The 15,764-nt window shown below is 47.2% G+C and overlaps 1 protein-coding gene across 1 annotated transcript in view; it reads left to right on the top strand.

The window, feature by feature from the left end:
* The window catches only part of LOC132782127 (folliculin), a 31,649-nt gene that overhangs the window by 10,299 nt on the left and 5,586 nt on the right, over window positions 1-15,764 (top strand). Inside the window, exons 6-7 of the mRNA XM_067473679.1 lie at window positions 14,670-14,761; window positions 15,050-15,243. Of these exons, the coding sequence (XP_067329780.1) occupies window positions 14,670-14,761; window positions 15,050-15,243 (286 nt within the window). The remainder of the gene's footprint in view (window positions 1-14,669; window positions 14,762-15,049; window positions 15,244-15,764) is intronic.

Raw genomic sequence — 15,764 nt, 5'->3', positions numbered from 1 at the left:
GGAAGGAAGAGAGGAAAGGAGGAAGGAAGGAAGAAAAGAGAAGATAGAAAGAGCAGGATGGTGTGAGAGCTGGGCTTTCCACAGAAGTTGAGGAAGCAGGAACCCATTTTGTTTCCTTCTGCTTCAGGGTAAGCTTGGTTTGAATTTAACAGCTTTCAGGGCTGCTTTCTTTGAGAGGCGGGGCTTCCTGAGTTTAAAAAATAACTGCTGAGAGGCGGGGCTTCCTGGTTATCCTATATAAACCAGTGTCTGAACCCAAGGGGCAGCTGGGCTTTCCACAGAAGTTGAGGAAGCAGGAACCCATTTTGTTTCCTTCTGCTTCAGGGTAAGCTTGGTTTGAATTTAACAGCTTTCAGGGCTGCTTTCTTTGAGAGGCGGGGCTTCCTGAGTTTAAAAAATAACTGCTGAGAGGCGGGGCTTCCTGGTTATCCTATATAAACCAGTGTCTGAACCCAAGGGGCAGCTGGGCTTTCCACAGAAGTTGAGGAAGCAGGAACCCATTTTGTTTCCTTCTGCTTCAGGGTAAGCTTGGTTTGAATTTAACAGCTTTCAGGGCTGCTTTCTTTGAGAGGCGGGGCTTCCTGAGTTTAAAAAATAACTGCTGAGAGGCGGGGCTTCCTGGTTATCCTATATAAACCAGTGTCTGAACCCAAGGGGCAGCTGGGCTTTCCACAGAAGTTGAGGAAGCAGGAACCCATTTTGTTTCCTTCTGCTTCAGGGTAAGCTTGGTTTGAATTTAACAGCTTTCAGGGCTGCTTTCTTTGAGAGGCGGGGCTTCCTGAGTTTAAAAAATAACTGCTGAGAGGCGGGGCTTCCTGGTTATCCTATATAAACCAGTGTCTGAACCCAAGGGGCAGCTGGGCTTTCCACAGAAGTTGAGGAAGCAGGAACCCATTTTGTTTCCTTCTGCTTCAGGGTAAGCTTGGTTTGAATTTAACAGCTTTCAGGGCTGCTTTCTTTGAGAGGCGGGGCTTCCTGAGTTTAAAAAATAACTGCTGAGAGGCGGGGCTTCCTGGTTATCCTATATAAACCAGTGTCTGAACCCAAGGGGCAGCTGGGCTTTCCACAGAAGTTGAGGAAGCAGGAACCCATTTTGTTTCCTTCTGCTTCAGGGTAAGCTTGGTTTGAATTTAACAGCTTTCAGGGCTGCTTTCTTTGAGAGGCGGGGCTTCCTGAGTTTAAAAAATAACTGCTGAGAGGCGGGGCTTCCTGGTTATCCTATATAAACCAGTGTCTGAACCCAAGGGGCAGCTGGGCTTTCCACAGAAGTTGAGGAAGCAGGAACCCATTTTGTTTCCTTCTGCTTCAGGGTAAGCTTGGTTTGAATTTAACAGCTTTCAGGGCTGCTTTCTTTGAGAGGCGGGGCTTCCTGAGTTTAAAAAATAACTGCTGAGAGGCGGGGCTTCCTGGTTATCCTATATAAACCAGTGTCTGAACCCAAGGGGCAGCTGGGCTTTCCACAGAAGTTGAGGAAGCAGGAACCCATTTTGTTTCCTTCTGCTTCAGGGTAAGCTTGGTTTGAATTTAACAGCTTTCAGGGCTGCTTTCTTTGAGAGGCGGGGCTTCCTGAGTTTAAAAAATAACTGCTGAGAGGCGGGGCTTCCTGGTTATCCTATATAAACCAGTGTCTGAACCCAAGGGGCAGCTGGGCTTTCCACAGAAGTTGAGGAAGCAGGAACCCATTTTGTTTCCTTCTGCTTCAGGGTAAGCTTGGTTTGAATTTAACAGCTTTCAGGGCTGCTTTCTTTGAGAGGCGGGGCTTCCTGAGTTTAAAAAATAACTGCTGAGAGGCGGGGCTTCCTGGTTATCCTATATAAACCAGTGTCTGAACCCAAGGGGCAGCTGGGCTTTCCACAGAAGTTGAGGAAGCAGGAACCCATTTTGTTTCCTTCTGCTTCAGGGTAAGCTTGGTTTGAATTTAACAGCTTTCAGGGCTGCTTTCTTTGAGAGGCGGGGCTTCCTGAGTTTAAAAAATAACTGCTGAGAGGCGGGGCTTCCTGGTTATCCTATATAAACCAGTGTCTGAACCCAAGGGGCAGCTGGGCTTTCCACAGAAGTTGAGGAAGCAGGAACCCATTTTGTTTCCTTCTGCTTCAGGGTAAGCTTGGTTTGAATTTAACAGCTTTCAGGGCTGCTTTCTTTGAGAGGCGGGGCTTCCTGAGTTTAAAAAATAACTGCTGAGAGGCGGGGCTTCCTGGTTATCCTATATAAACCAGTGTCTGAACCCAAGGGGCAGCTGGGCTTTCCACAGAAGTTGAGGAAGCAGGAACCCATTTTGTTTCCTTCTGCTTCAGGGTAAGCTTGGTTTGAATTTAACAGCTTTCAGGGCTGCTTTCTTTGAGAGGCGGGGCTTCCTGAGTTTAAAAAATAACTGCTGAGAGGCGGGGCTTCCTGGTTATCCTATATAAACCAGTGTCTGAACCCAAGGGGCAGCTGGGCTTTCCACAGAAGTTGAGGAAGCAGGAACCCATTTTGTTTCCTTCTGCTTCAGGGTAAGCTTGGTTTGAATTTAACAGCTTTCAGGGCTGCTTTCTTTGAGAGGCGGGGCTTCCTGAGTTTAAAAAATAACTGCTGAGAGGCGGGGCTTCCTGGTTATCCTATATAAACCAGTGTCTGAACCCAAGGGGCAGCTGGGCTTTCCACAGAAGTTGAGGAAGCAGGAACCCATTTTGTTTCCTTCTGCTTCAGGGTAAGCTTGGTTTGAATTTAACAGCTTTCAGGGCTGCTTTCTTTGAGAGGCGGGGCTTCCTGAGTTTAAAAAATAACTGCTGAGAGGCGGGGCTTCCTGGTTATCCTATATAAACCAGTGTCTGAACCCAAGGGGCAGCTGGGCTTTCCACAGAAGTTGAGGAAGCAGGAACCCATTTTGTTTCCTTCTGCTTCAGGGTAAGCTTGGTTTGAATTTAACAGCTTTCAGGGCTGCTTTCTTTGAGAGGCGGGGCTTCCTGAGTTTAAAAAATAACTGCTGAGAGGCGGGGCTTCCTGGTTATCCTATATAAACCAGTGTCTGAACCCAAGGGGCAGCTGGGCTTTCCACAGAAGTTGAGGAAGCAGGAACCCATTTTGTTTCCTTCTGCTTCAGGGTAAGCTTGGTTTGAATTTAACAGCTTTCAGGGCTGCTTTCTTTGAGAGGCGGGGCTTCCTGAGTTTAAAAAATAACTGCTGAGAGGCGGGGCTTCCTGGTTATCCTATATAAACCAGTGTCTGAACCCAAGGGGCAGCTGGGCTTTCCACAGAAGTTGAGGAAGCAGGAACCCATTTTGTTTCCTTCTGCTTCAGGGTAAGCTTGGTTTGAATTTAACAGCTTTCAGGGCTGCTTTCTTTGAGAGGCGGGGCTTCCTGAGTTTAAAAAATAACTGCTGAGAGGCGGGGCTTCCTGGTTATCCTATATAAACCAGTGTCTGAACCCAAGGGGCAGCTGGGCTTTCCACAGAAGTTGAGGAAGCAGGAACCCATTTTGTTTCCTTCTGCTTCAGGGTAAGCTTGGTTTGAATTTAACAGCTTTCAGGGCTGCTTTCTTTGAGAGGCGGGGCTTCCTGAGTTTAAAAAATAACTGCTGAGAGGCGGGGCTTCCTGGTTATCCTATATAAACCAGTGTCTGAACCCAAGGGGCAGCTGGGCTTTCCACAGAAGTTGAGGAAGCAGGAACCCATTTTGTTTCCTTCTGCTTCAGGGTAAGCTTGGTTTGAATTTAACAGCTTTCAGGGCTGCTTTCTTTGAGAGGCGGGGCTTCCTGAGTTTAAAAAATAACTGCTGAGAGGCGGGGCTTCCTGGTTATCCTATATAAACCAGTGTCTGAACCCAAGGGGCAGCTGGGCTTTCCACAGAAGTTGAGGAAGCAGGAACCCATTTTGTTTCCTTCTGCTTCAGGGTAAGCTTGGTTTGAATTTAACAGCTTTCAGGGCTGCTTTCTTTGAGAGGCGGGGCTTCCTGAGTTTAAAAAATAACTGCTGAGAGGCGGGGCTTCCTGGTTATCCTATATAAACCAGTGTCTGAACCCAAGGGGCAGCTGGGCTTTCCACAGAAGTTGAGGAAGCAGGAACCCATTTTGTTTCCTTCTGCTTCAGGGTAAGCTTGGTTTGAATTTAACAGCTTTCAGGGCTGCTTTCTTTGAGAGGCGGGGCTTCCTGAGTTTAAAAAATAACTGCTGAGAGGCGGGGCTTCCTGGTTATCCTATATAAACCAGTGTCTGAACCCAAGGGGCAGCTGGGCTTTCCACAGAAGTTGAGGAAGCAGGAACCCATTTTGTTTCCTTCTGCTTCAGGGTAAGCTTGGTTTGAATTTAACAGCTTTCAGGGCTGCTTTCTTTGAGAGGCGGGGCTTCCTGAGTTTAAAAAATAACTGCTGAGAGGCGGGGCTTCCTGGTTATCCTATATAAACCAGTGTCTGAACCCAAGGGGCAGCTGGGCTTTCCACAGAAGTTGAGGAAGCAGGAACCCATTTTGTTTCCTTCTGCTTCAGGGTAAGCTTGGTTTGAATTTAACAGCTTTCAGGGCTGCTTTCTTTGAGAGGCGGGGCTTCCTGAGTTTAAAAAATAACTGCTGAGAGGCGGGGCTTCCTGGTTATCCTATATAAACCAGTGTCTGAACCCAAGGGGCAGCTGGGCTTTCCACAGAAGTTGAGGAAGCAGGAACCCATTTTGTTTCCTTCTGCTTCAGGGTAAGCTTGGTTTGAATTTAACAGCTTTCAGGGCTGCTTTCTTTGAGAGGCGGGGCTTCCTGAGTTTAAAAAATAACTGCTGAGAGGCGGGGCTTCCTGGTTATCCTATATAAACCAGTGTCTGAACCCAAGGGGCAGCTGGGCTTTCCACAGAAGTTGAGGAAGCAGGAACCCATTTTGTTTCCTTCTGCTTCAGGGTAAGCTTGGTTTGAATTTAACAGCTTTCAGGGCTGCTTTCTTTGAGAGGCGGGGCTTCCTGAGTTTAAAAAATAACTGCTGAGAGGCGGGGCTTCCTGGTTATCCTATATAAACCAGTGTCTGAACCCAAGGGGCAGCTGGGCTTTCCACAGAAGTTGAGGAAGCAGGAACCCATTTTGTTTCCTTCTGCTTCAGGGTAAGCTTGGTTTGAATTTAACAGCTTTCAGGGCTGCTTTCTTTGAGAGGCGGGGCTTCCTGAGTTTAAAAAATAACTGCTGAGAGGCGGGGCTTCCTGGTTATCCTATATAAACCAGTGTCTGAACCCAAGGGGCAGCTGGGCTTTCCACAGAAGTTGAGGAAGCAGGAACCCATTTTGTTTCCTTCTGCTTCAGGGTAAGCTTGGTTTGAATTTAACAGCTTTCAGGGCTGCTTTCTTTGAGAGGCGGGGCTTCCTGAGTTTAAAAAATAACTGCTGAGAGGCGGGGCTTCCTGGTTATCCTATATAAACCAGTGTCTGAACCCAAGGGGCAGCTGGGCTTTCCACAGAAGTTGAGGAAGCAGGAACCCATTTTGTTTCCTTCTGCTTCAGGGTAAGCTTGGTTTGAATTTAACAGCTTTCAGGGCTGCTTTCTTTGAGAGGCGGGGCTTCCTGAGTTTAAAAAATAACTGCTGAGAGGCGGGGCTTCCTGGTTATCCTATATAAACCAGTGTCTGAACCCAAGGGGCAGCTGGGCTTTCCACAGAAGTTGAGGAAGCAGGAACCCATTTTGTTTCCTTCTGCTTCAGGGTAAGCTTGGTTTGAATTTAACAGCTTTCAGGGCTGCTTTCTTTGAGAGGCGGGGCTTCCTGAGTTTAAAAAATAACTGCTGAGAGGCGGGGCTTCCTGGTTATCCTATATAAACCAGTGTCTGAACCCAAGGGGCAGCTGGGCTTTCCACAGAAGTTGAGGAAGCAGGAACCCATTTTGTTTCCTTCTGCTTCAGGGTAAGCTTGGTTTGAATTTAACAGCTTTCAGGGCTGCTTTCTTTGAGAGGCGGGGCTTCCTGAGTTTAAAAAATAACTGCTGAGAGGCGGGGCTTCCTGGTTATCCTATATAAACCAGTGTCTGAACCCAAGGGGCAGCTGGGCTTTCCACAGAAGTTGAGGAAGCAGGAACCCATTTTGTTTCCTTCTGCTTCAGGGTAAGCTTGGTTTGAATTTAACAGCTTTCAGGGCTGCTTTCTTTGAGAGGCGGGGCTTCCTGAGTTTAAAAAATAACTGCTGAGAGGCGGGGCTTCCTGGTTATCCTATATAAACCAGTGTCTGAACCCAAGGGGCAGCTGGGCTTTCCACAGAAGTTGAGGAAGCAGGAACCCATTTTGTTTCCTTCTGCTTCAGGGTAAGCTTGGTTTGAATTTAACAGCTTTCAGGGCTGCTTTCTTTGAGAGGCGGGGCTTCCTGAGTTTAAAAAATAACTGCTGAGAGGCGGGGCTTCCTGGTTATCCTATATAAACCAGTGTCTGAACCCAAGGGGCAGCTGGGCTTTCCACAGAAGTTGAGGAAGCAGGAACCCATTTTGTTTCCTTCTGCTTCAGGGTAAGCTTGGTTTGAATTTAACAGCTTTCAGGGCTGCTTTCTTTGAGAGGCGGGGCTTCCTGAGTTTAAAAAATAACTGCTGAGAGGCGGGGCTTCCTGGTTATCCTATATAAACCAGTGTCTGAACCCAAGGGGCAGCTGGGCTTTCCACAGAAGTTGAGGAAGCAGGAACCCATTTTGTTTCCTTCTGCTTCAGGGTAAGCTTGGTTTGAATTTAACAGCTTTCAGGGCTGCTTTCTTTGAGAGGCGGGGCTTCCTGAGTTTAAAAAATAACTGCTGAGAGGCGGGGCTTCCTGGTTATCCTATATAAACCAGTGTCTGAACCCAAGGGGCAGCTGGGCTTTCCACAGAAGTTGAGGAAGCAGGAACCCATTTTGTTTCCTTCTGCTTCAGGGTAAGCTTGGTTTGAATTTAACAGCTTTCAGGGCTGCTTTCTTTGAGAGGCGGGGCTTCCTGAGTTTAAAAAATAACTGCTGAGAGGCGGGGCTTCCTGGTTATCCTATATAAACCAGTGTCTGAACCCAAGGGGCAGCTGGGCTTTCCACAGAAGTTGAGGAAGCAGGAACCCATTTTGTTTCCTTCTGCTTCAGGGTAAGCTTGGTTTGAATTTAACAGCTTTCAGGGCTGCTTTCTTTGAGAGGCGGGGCTTCCTGAGTTTAAAAAATAACTGCTGAGAGGCGGGGCTTCCTGGTTATCCTATATAAACCAGTGTCTGAACCCAAGGGGCAGCTGGGCTTTCCACAGAAGTTGAGGAAGCAGGAACCCATTTTGTTTCCTTCTGCTTCAGGGTAAGCTTGGTTTGAATTTAACAGCTTTCAGGGCTGCTTTCTTTGAGAGGCGGGGCTTCCTGAGTTTAAAAAATAACTGCTGAGAGGCGGGGCTTCCTGGTTATCCTATATAAACCAGTGTCTGAACCCAAGGGGCAGCTGGGCTTTCCACAGAAGTTGAGGAAGCAGGAACCCATTTTGTTTCCTTCTGCTTCAGGGTAAGCTTGGTTTGAATTTAACAGCTTTCAGGGCTGCTTTCTTTGAGAGGCGGGGCTTCCTGAGTTTAAAAAATAACTGCTGAGAGGCGGGGCTTCCTGGTTATCCTATATAAACCAGTGTCTGAACCCAAGGGGCAGCTGGGCTTTCCACAGAAGTTGAGGAAGCAGGAACCCATTTTGTTTCCTTCTGCTTCAGGGTAAGCTTGGTTTGAATTTAACAGCTTTCAGGGCTGCTTTCTTTGAGAGGCGGGGCTTCCTGAGTTTAAAAAATAACTGCTGAGAGGCGGGGCTTCCTGGTTATCCTATATAAACCAGTGTCTGAACCCAAGGGGCAGCTGGGCTTTCCACAGAAGTTGAGGAAGCAGGAACCCATTTTGTTTCCTTCTGCTTCAGGGTAAGCTTGGTTTGAATTTAACAGCTTTCAGGGCTGCTTTCTTTGAGAGGCGGGGCTTCCTGAGTTTAAAAAATAACTGCTGAGAGGCGGGGCTTCCTGGTTATCCTATATAAACCAGTGTCTGAACCCAAGGGGCAGCTGGGCTTTCCACAGAAGTTGAGGAAGCAGGAACCCATTTTGTTTCCTTCTGCTTCAGGGTAAGCTTGGTTTGAATTTAACAGCTTTCAGGGCTGCTTTCTTTGAGAGGCGGGGCTTCCTGAGTTTAAAAAATAACTGCTGAGAGGCGGGGCTTCCTGGTTATCCTATATAAACCAGTGTCTGAACCCAAGGGGCAGCTGGGCTTTCCACAGAAGTTGAGGAAGCAGGAACCCATTTTGTTTCCTTCTGCTTCAGGGTAAGCTTGGTTTGAATTTAACAGCTTTCAGGGCTGCTTTCTTTGAGAGGCGGGGCTTCCTGAGTTTAAAAAATAACTGCTGAGAGGCGGGGCTTCCTGGTTATCCTATATAAACCAGTGTCTGAACCCAAGGGGCAGCTGGGCTTTCCACAGAAGTTGAGGAAGCAGGAACCCATTTTGTTTCCTTCTGCTTCAGGGTAAGCTTGGTTTGAATTTAACAGCTTTCAGGGCTGCTTTCTTTGAGAGGCGGGGCTTCCTGAGTTTAAAAAATAACTGCTGAGAGGCGGGGCTTCCTGGTTATCCTATATAAACCAGTGTCTGAACCCAAGGGGCAGCTGGGCTTTCCACAGAAGTTGAGGAAGCAGGAACCCATTTTGTTTCCTTCTGCTTCAGGGTAAGCTTGGTTTGAATTTAACAGCTTTCAGGGCTGCTTTCTTTGAGAGGCGGGGCTTCCTGAGTTTAAAAAATAACTGCTGAGAGGCGGGGCTTCCTGGTTATCCTATATAAACCAGTGTCTGAACCCAAGGGGCAGCTGGGCTTTCCACAGAAGTTGAGGAAGCAGGAACCCATTTTGTTTCCTTCTGCTTCAGGGTAAGCTTGGTTTGAATTTAACAGCTTTCAGGGCTGCTTTCTTTGAGAGGCGGGGCTTCCTGAGTTTAAAAAATAACTGCTGAGAGGCGGGGCTTCCTGGTTATCCTATATAAACCAGTGTCTGAACCCAAGGGGCAGCTGGGCTTTCCACAGAAGTTGAGGAAGCAGGAACCCATTTTGTTTCCTTCTGCTTCAGGGTAAGCTTGGTTTGAATTTAACAGCTTTCAGGGCTGCTTTCTTTGAGAGGCGGGGCTTCCTGAGTTTAAAAAATAACTGCTGAGAGGCGGGGCTTCCTGGTTATCCTATATAAACCAGTGTCTGAACCCAAGGGGCAGCTGGGCTTTCCACAGAAGTTGAGGAAGCAGGAACCCATTTTGTTTCCTTCTGCTTCAGGGTAAGCTTGGTTTGAATTTAACAGCTTTCAGGGCTGCTTTCTTTGAGAGGCGGGGCTTCCTGAGTTTAAAAAATAACTGCTGAGAGGCGGGGCTTCCTGGTTATCCTATATAAACCAGTGTCTGAACCCAAGGGGCAGCTGGGCTTTCCACAGAAGTTGAGGAAGCAGGAACCCATTTTGTTTCCTTCTGCTTCAGGGTAAGCTTGGTTTGAATTTAACAGCTTTCAGGGCTGCTTTCTTTGAGAGGCGGGGCTTCCTGAGTTTAAAAAATAACTGCTGAGAGGCGGGGCTTCCTGGTTATCCTATATAAACCAGTGTCGCGCGCGCCTCACGGCGCGCGCGAACTCGTACACTCAGTAACCTATACTTTCACCCCTGCATACAGACAACAACATCAAACACACACCAAGAGCATTAGCAACCTCCAGATGGAACAAACACGAAAACTTCCCATCTCATGCACTAGCTGTGGCATGTTCAGCTTTTTCACACTACAATTACTCAATTACATCTGCCCCAAGTGTACACAGATCACTCGCATGGAACACAGGATACGACAACTCGAGGACCGTATTAAGACCCTTAAGGACATTCAGGAACTTGAGCTCTTCTTAGATACCACACACCACACTGGCCTAGACACGCAGCCCATATCACACCAACATTACGGGGAGGCTCAACAGAACAGCACCTCAGATGTGGACAACCCTCAGGCTTGGAGAAATGTCACCCTTAGAAGGACACATAGGACCCAGAAGCCTCCTCAGAATACCTCTGCTCAGCTGCAGTTACACAATAGATTCCAAATTCTCACACAACTAGCACCTGACCAAGAAACACAACATATTGGGGAAGACCAGAATGGCTTAGATACTGATCAGTGGCTCATCCTTGATCAGTGTGCGGGGGACAGCCCTGACTGGGACAACACTTCACAACATTCACACTTGCACAATCCTGCAGGTGTACCATCCCCAACCATAGACCAGGAGCAACAGGAACACATACAGGAGAACCATAGGCTCTCGGACAAATCTCAATGGATTGTCCTTGACGAATGCACCGGGGATGTCGAGGAGGAGGACAACACTTTTCACCTACACAATTCACACCAACAGGATCACTTTTCTGGAGACCTACACACTACATTGCACAAAAGGGGCCCTGTCATTCCTGAAAGTAAACAGGTCTTGGTAGTAGGCGACTCCCTCCTTAGAGGAACGGAAGCTGTCATTTCCAGACCAGATGGGATGGCTCGAGAAATATGCTGCCTACCGGGGGCAAAAATACACCATATCACTCAGAGGCTCACCAGGCTCCTCAAGCCCTATCACCGTCCTCCCCTCATGTTGATTCATGTAGGAACCAATGATACTGCAAGGCATACGTTTCAAAAGATCACAAATGATTTTCGAGCTCTAGGAGCAATGCTAAAAGAATGTAATGTACAGGTGGTCTTTTCATCCCTCCTCCCTGTTGTAAGACACGGACCCACAAGAGCCCGAAAAATAGTACAGGTCAATGACTGGCTTAGAAAATGGTGTCAGGAGGAACGCTTTGGCTTCCTCGACCATGGCCTGCTATTCCAGGAGGATGGCCTACTGGCAAGGGATGGGGTGCATCTCACACAAGTAGGAAAACACTTTTTTGCTCACAGACTCGCAAACCTCATTAGACGCACTTTAAACTAGGTCCACCGGGGGAGGGGGACAACAGCCTTGCGAACACTACTTTACCCATAATGTCTGGGAATCGCCAGAAGGCTAAACGGAGGGCTGCACAAACACAACAAGGACCACGTACCAATAGCACAATAATACCAATTAAACAGCTCAAGGGAAGATCCCAGGGGCTCACATGTCTTTACACTAATGCACAGAGCATGGGAAATAAACAAGACGAACTCCAACTTCTAGCACAACACCACAAATATGATATCATAGCCATCACTGAAACCTGGTGGGATGACTCCTATCGCTGGAATGTAGATATCGAGGGGTATAACCTCTTTCACAGAAACCGAACAAAGGGGAGAGGAGGCGGAGTAGCCTTATATGTCAAAAACTCTTATGCTGCAGAAGAAATTCAAGACAGCAATCTGGGAAACCAGCTTGAAATCATCTGGATAAGAATCAAGGGAACTGGGACTCAAAAAGATGTCGTTGTAGGCGTCTACTACAGACCCCCAAGCCAGGAGGAAGATCTTGATGAAGTCTTCTGCCAACAGTTGACCAAACAGGCACAGAAAAGAGATGTAGTAGTCATGGGCGATTTCAACTATCCCGATATTTGCTGGAAAACAAACTCGGCCAAGAGTACAAGGTCCAACAAATTCCTCGCTTGCCTTGCAGACAATTTCATGGTCCAGAAGGTAGAAGAGGCAACAAGGGGATTGGCTACTCTTGATCTCATCCTAACAAATGCAGAGGACCTGATCGATGCGGTCGAAGTGGTAGGATCCTTAGGGGCAAGTGACCATGTGCTCCTGCAATTTGAGGTACAAAGGAAGGCCGAAACTAAGACAAGTCAAACCCGCATTTTGGACTTTAGGAGAGCTGATTTCCAAAAAATGAAGGAAACGCTGAGCAGCATTCAGTGGACACAGATACTAAAAGACAAGGGAGCTACGGATGGATGGGAATTTCTCAAGAGTGAAATACTCAAGGCGCAATTGCAAACCGTGCCAACAAAGAGAAAAAATAGGACAAGTGCAAAGAAGCCAGAATGGATGTCCAAAGAACTTCTAACTGTGCTAAGACACAAAAGAGACATGCACAAGAAGTGGAAAAAGGGAGAAATCACCAAAGAAGAATTCAAACAAATAGCCAACACCTGTAGGGAAAAGGTCCGCAAGGCTAAAGCAAAAAACGAGCTCAGACTTGCCAGGGACATTAAAAACAATAAAAAGGGCTTCTATTCTTATGTCAGTAGAAAAAGGAAAAACAAGGAGGCGATAGGACCTCTTCGAGGAGAAGATGGGGCAATGCTGACAGGGGATAGGGAAAAGGCAGAACTACTTAATGCCTTCTTTGCCTCGGTCTTCTCACAAAAAGAGAGTCTTCAACCTCAGCAAGATGGAGTGGATGAGGGATTGGAGGACATCCAACCCCAAATTGGGAAAGAAGTCGTCCAGGAATACCTGGCCGCTCTTAATGAGTTCAAGTCCCCAGGGCCAGATCAACTACACCCCAGAGTATTGAAGGAACTAGCGGAAGTCATTTCGGAACCATTGGCAACCATCTTTGAGAGTTCTTGGAGAACGGGAGAAGTTCCAGCAGATTGGAGGAGGGCCAATGTGGTCCCAATCTTCAAGAAGGGAAAAAAGGACGACCCAAACAACTACCGTCCGGTCAGCCTCACGTCGATACCGGGCAAGATTCTGGAAAAGATTGTTAAGGAAGTGGTCTGCAAACACTTAGAAACAAATGCAGTCATCGCTAATAGTCAACATGGATTTATCAAAAACAAGTCATGCCAGACTAATCTGATCTCTTTCTTCGATAGAGTTACAAGCTGGGTAGATGCGGGGAATGCCGTGGATGTAGCGTACCTGGATTTCAGTAAGGCCTTCGACAAGGTCCCCCATGACCTTCTGGCAAGGAAACTAGTCCAATGTGGGCTAGGCAAAACTACGGTGAGGTGGATCTGTAATTGGTTAAGTGGACGAACACAGAGAGTGCTCACTAATGCTTCCTCTTCATCTTGGAAAGAAGTGACGAGCGGAGTGCCGCAGGGCTCCGTCCTGGGCCCGGTCCTGTTCAACATCTTTATTAATGACTTAGATGAAGGGCTAGAAGGCATGATCATCAAGTTTGCAGACGACACCAAATTGGGAGGGATAGCCAATAGTCCAGAGGACAGGAGCAGAATTCAAAACGATCTTGACAGATTAGAGAAATGGGCCAAAACTAACAAAATGAAGTTCAACAGTGACAAATGCAAGATACTCCACTTTGGCAGAAAAAATGAAATGCAAAGATACAGAATGGGGGACGCCTGGCTCGAGAGCAGTACGTGTGAAAAAGATCTTGGAGTCCTCGTGGACAACAAGTTAAACATGAGCCAACAATGTGATGTGGCGGCAAAAAAAGCCAATGGGATTTTGGCCTGCATCAATAGGAGCATAGTGTCTAGATCTAAGGAAGTAATGCTACCCCTCTATTCTGCTTTGGTTAGACCACATCTGGAATATTGTGTCCAATTCTGGGCACCACAATTCAAGAGAGATATTGACAAGCTGGAATGTGTCCAGAGGAGGGCGACTAAAATGATCAAGGGTCTGGAGAACAAGCCCTATGAGGAGCGGCTTAAGGAACTGGGCATGTTTAGCCTGAAGAAGAGAAGGCTGAGAGGAGATATGATAGCCATGTATAAATATGTGAGAGGAAGCCACAGGGAGGAGGGAGCAAGCTTGTTTTCTGCTTCCTTGGAGACTAGGACACGGAACAATGGCTTCAAACTACAAGAGAGGAGATTCCATCTGAACATTAGGAAGAACTTCCTGACTGTGAGAGCCGTTCAGCAGTGGAACTCTCTGCCCCGGAGTGTGGTGGAGGCTCCTTCTTTGGAAGCTTTTAAGCAGAGGCTGGATGGCCATTTGTCAGGGGTGATTTGAATGCAATATTCCTGCTTCTTGGCAGGGGGTTGGACTGGATGGCCCATGAGGTCTCTTCCAACTCTATGATTCTATGATTCTATGATTCTATGAGAGAGGAAGGCCTGAGAAAAGAGCCCAAGGGGCCGCATCTGGTTTTCCCATTCCTGTCCTAATGTCTCAACCAATTCAACATAGTTTGTGGCAGCTACAAAAACAAAGTTTTTGGAGAATAACCTCTACTTTCAAAGTAGGGATCAAACAATTAAACGGGAAATAACGCTTTCAAACTAGGAATAGATTTTTTTTTTCAAATTTTGTGACATGACATAGTGTTATAGTTGGCGCTCTGTATCCATGGATTCTCCATCCATGGATTCAACGGCTCTTTGAAGACAACCATGAGGCTGATATGGCCCTCATAGAATCATAGAATCAAAGAATTGGAAGAGACCTCATGGGCCATCCATTCCAACCCCATTCTGCCAAGAAACAGGAATATTGCATTCAAATCACCCCTGACAGATGGCCATCCAGCCTCTGTTTAAAAGCTTCCAAAGAAGGAGCCTCCACCACACTCTGGGGCAGAGAGTTCCACTGCTGAACGGCTCTCAGAGTCAGGAAGTTCTTCCTCCTGTTAATCTCCTTTCTTGTAGTTTGAAGCCATTGTTCCGTGTCAGTCTCCAGGGAAGCAGAAAACAAGCTTGCTCCCTCCTCCCTGTGGCTTCCTCTCACATGTTTATAGATGGCTATCATATCTCCTCTCAGCCTTCTCTTCTTCAGGCTAAACATGCCCAGCTCCTTAAGCCGCTCCTCATAGGGCTTGATGAAAATGAGTTTGACTTTGATCTAGCCCTGACTCAGATCTATCTTTAATGCCTTCAGGCTCCTAAAAGCTTGTGGCAGCAGACTGACGGAGAAACTATTGGAAGGGGCTCCCACAGAAGACACTCTGGTTCAGATGGAGAAGCTGGCTGGTAAGTCTGGGAAGCCATATCTAACATAAGGGACTTGATGCGACGATTATGATGTACATGGAAGGTGGTCCAGAAATTGCAATTTGGCAATGCATAGTTTTCTCATTGGCCTTGCATTTTGGTGGACCTCATGAACTCAATGGCACTTGCAGGCCACAGTTGGGACCAGTTATATAACAAATGATCCTGCTGTCTTCTTCTCATGGTTTTGAGAAAGGTCTGTTTTGATTCTCAGTGGGATTTCAGTCTCCAGGCTCCTTCTCAGACTTTTTTCTTCCCTCTCTTCAGACCTTGAAGAAGAATCGGAAGGCTGGGACAATTCTGAGGAGGAAGAAGGGAAGCCTCCCAGCCAGGCAGAGGTCCAGGAGGGCCGGGAGATGGTCAAGAGCCCCACGGACCCTGCTCTTTTGGTGGACGGCAGCGGGTGGCACTTGGCTCCGAAGGGTCAGCCAGTCTTCCGATCCCTCCGGCACTTGAGACAGGTCAGGGATGGGGCGATTGACTTGTTCCCTTACCATGTTTACTCACATCTAATGCTCACCTTTTGTGGTGAAATTTATCATATCAGGAGCGAACCAAACGGTTGTATTGTATTTAAAAACAAACAAACAAACAAAAAAAACCCACAAAGTTTGCAAACTTGGCATTCTATTAAGTGTCCTTTGACCAGTAGCTGGCCACTTGAGTTCCTCTGGTGTTGCTATAAGAAGATCCAGAATAATAATGTATTTAAATAATAATGTATTTAAAAACCACAAACAAAACTTGGCATGATGCTAAATGTCCTTTGACCAGAAGCTGGCCAACTTGGTGTTGTTATAAGAAGGTCCTCCATTGTGCATGTGGCAGGGCTCAGGTTGCATTGTAGCAGGTGGTCTGTGGTTTGCTCTTCTCCACACTCGTATGTCGTGGACTTCGCTTTGTAGCCCCATTTCTTAAGGTTGGCTCTGCATCTTGTGGTGCCAGAGCGCAGCCTGTTCAGCACCTTCCAAGTCACCTAGCC

The sequence above is a fragment of the Anolis sagrei genome, chromosome X (genome assembly GCF_037176765.1).
Source record: "Anolis sagrei isolate rAnoSag1 chromosome X, rAnoSag1.mat, whole genome shotgun sequence".
Taxonomy (NCBI): Eukaryota; Metazoa; Chordata; class Lepidosauria; order Squamata; family Dactyloidae; genus Anolis; species Anolis sagrei.
Note: the sequence above shows the minus strand (reverse complement) of the source record. Positions and strands in the feature narration are given on the sequence as shown.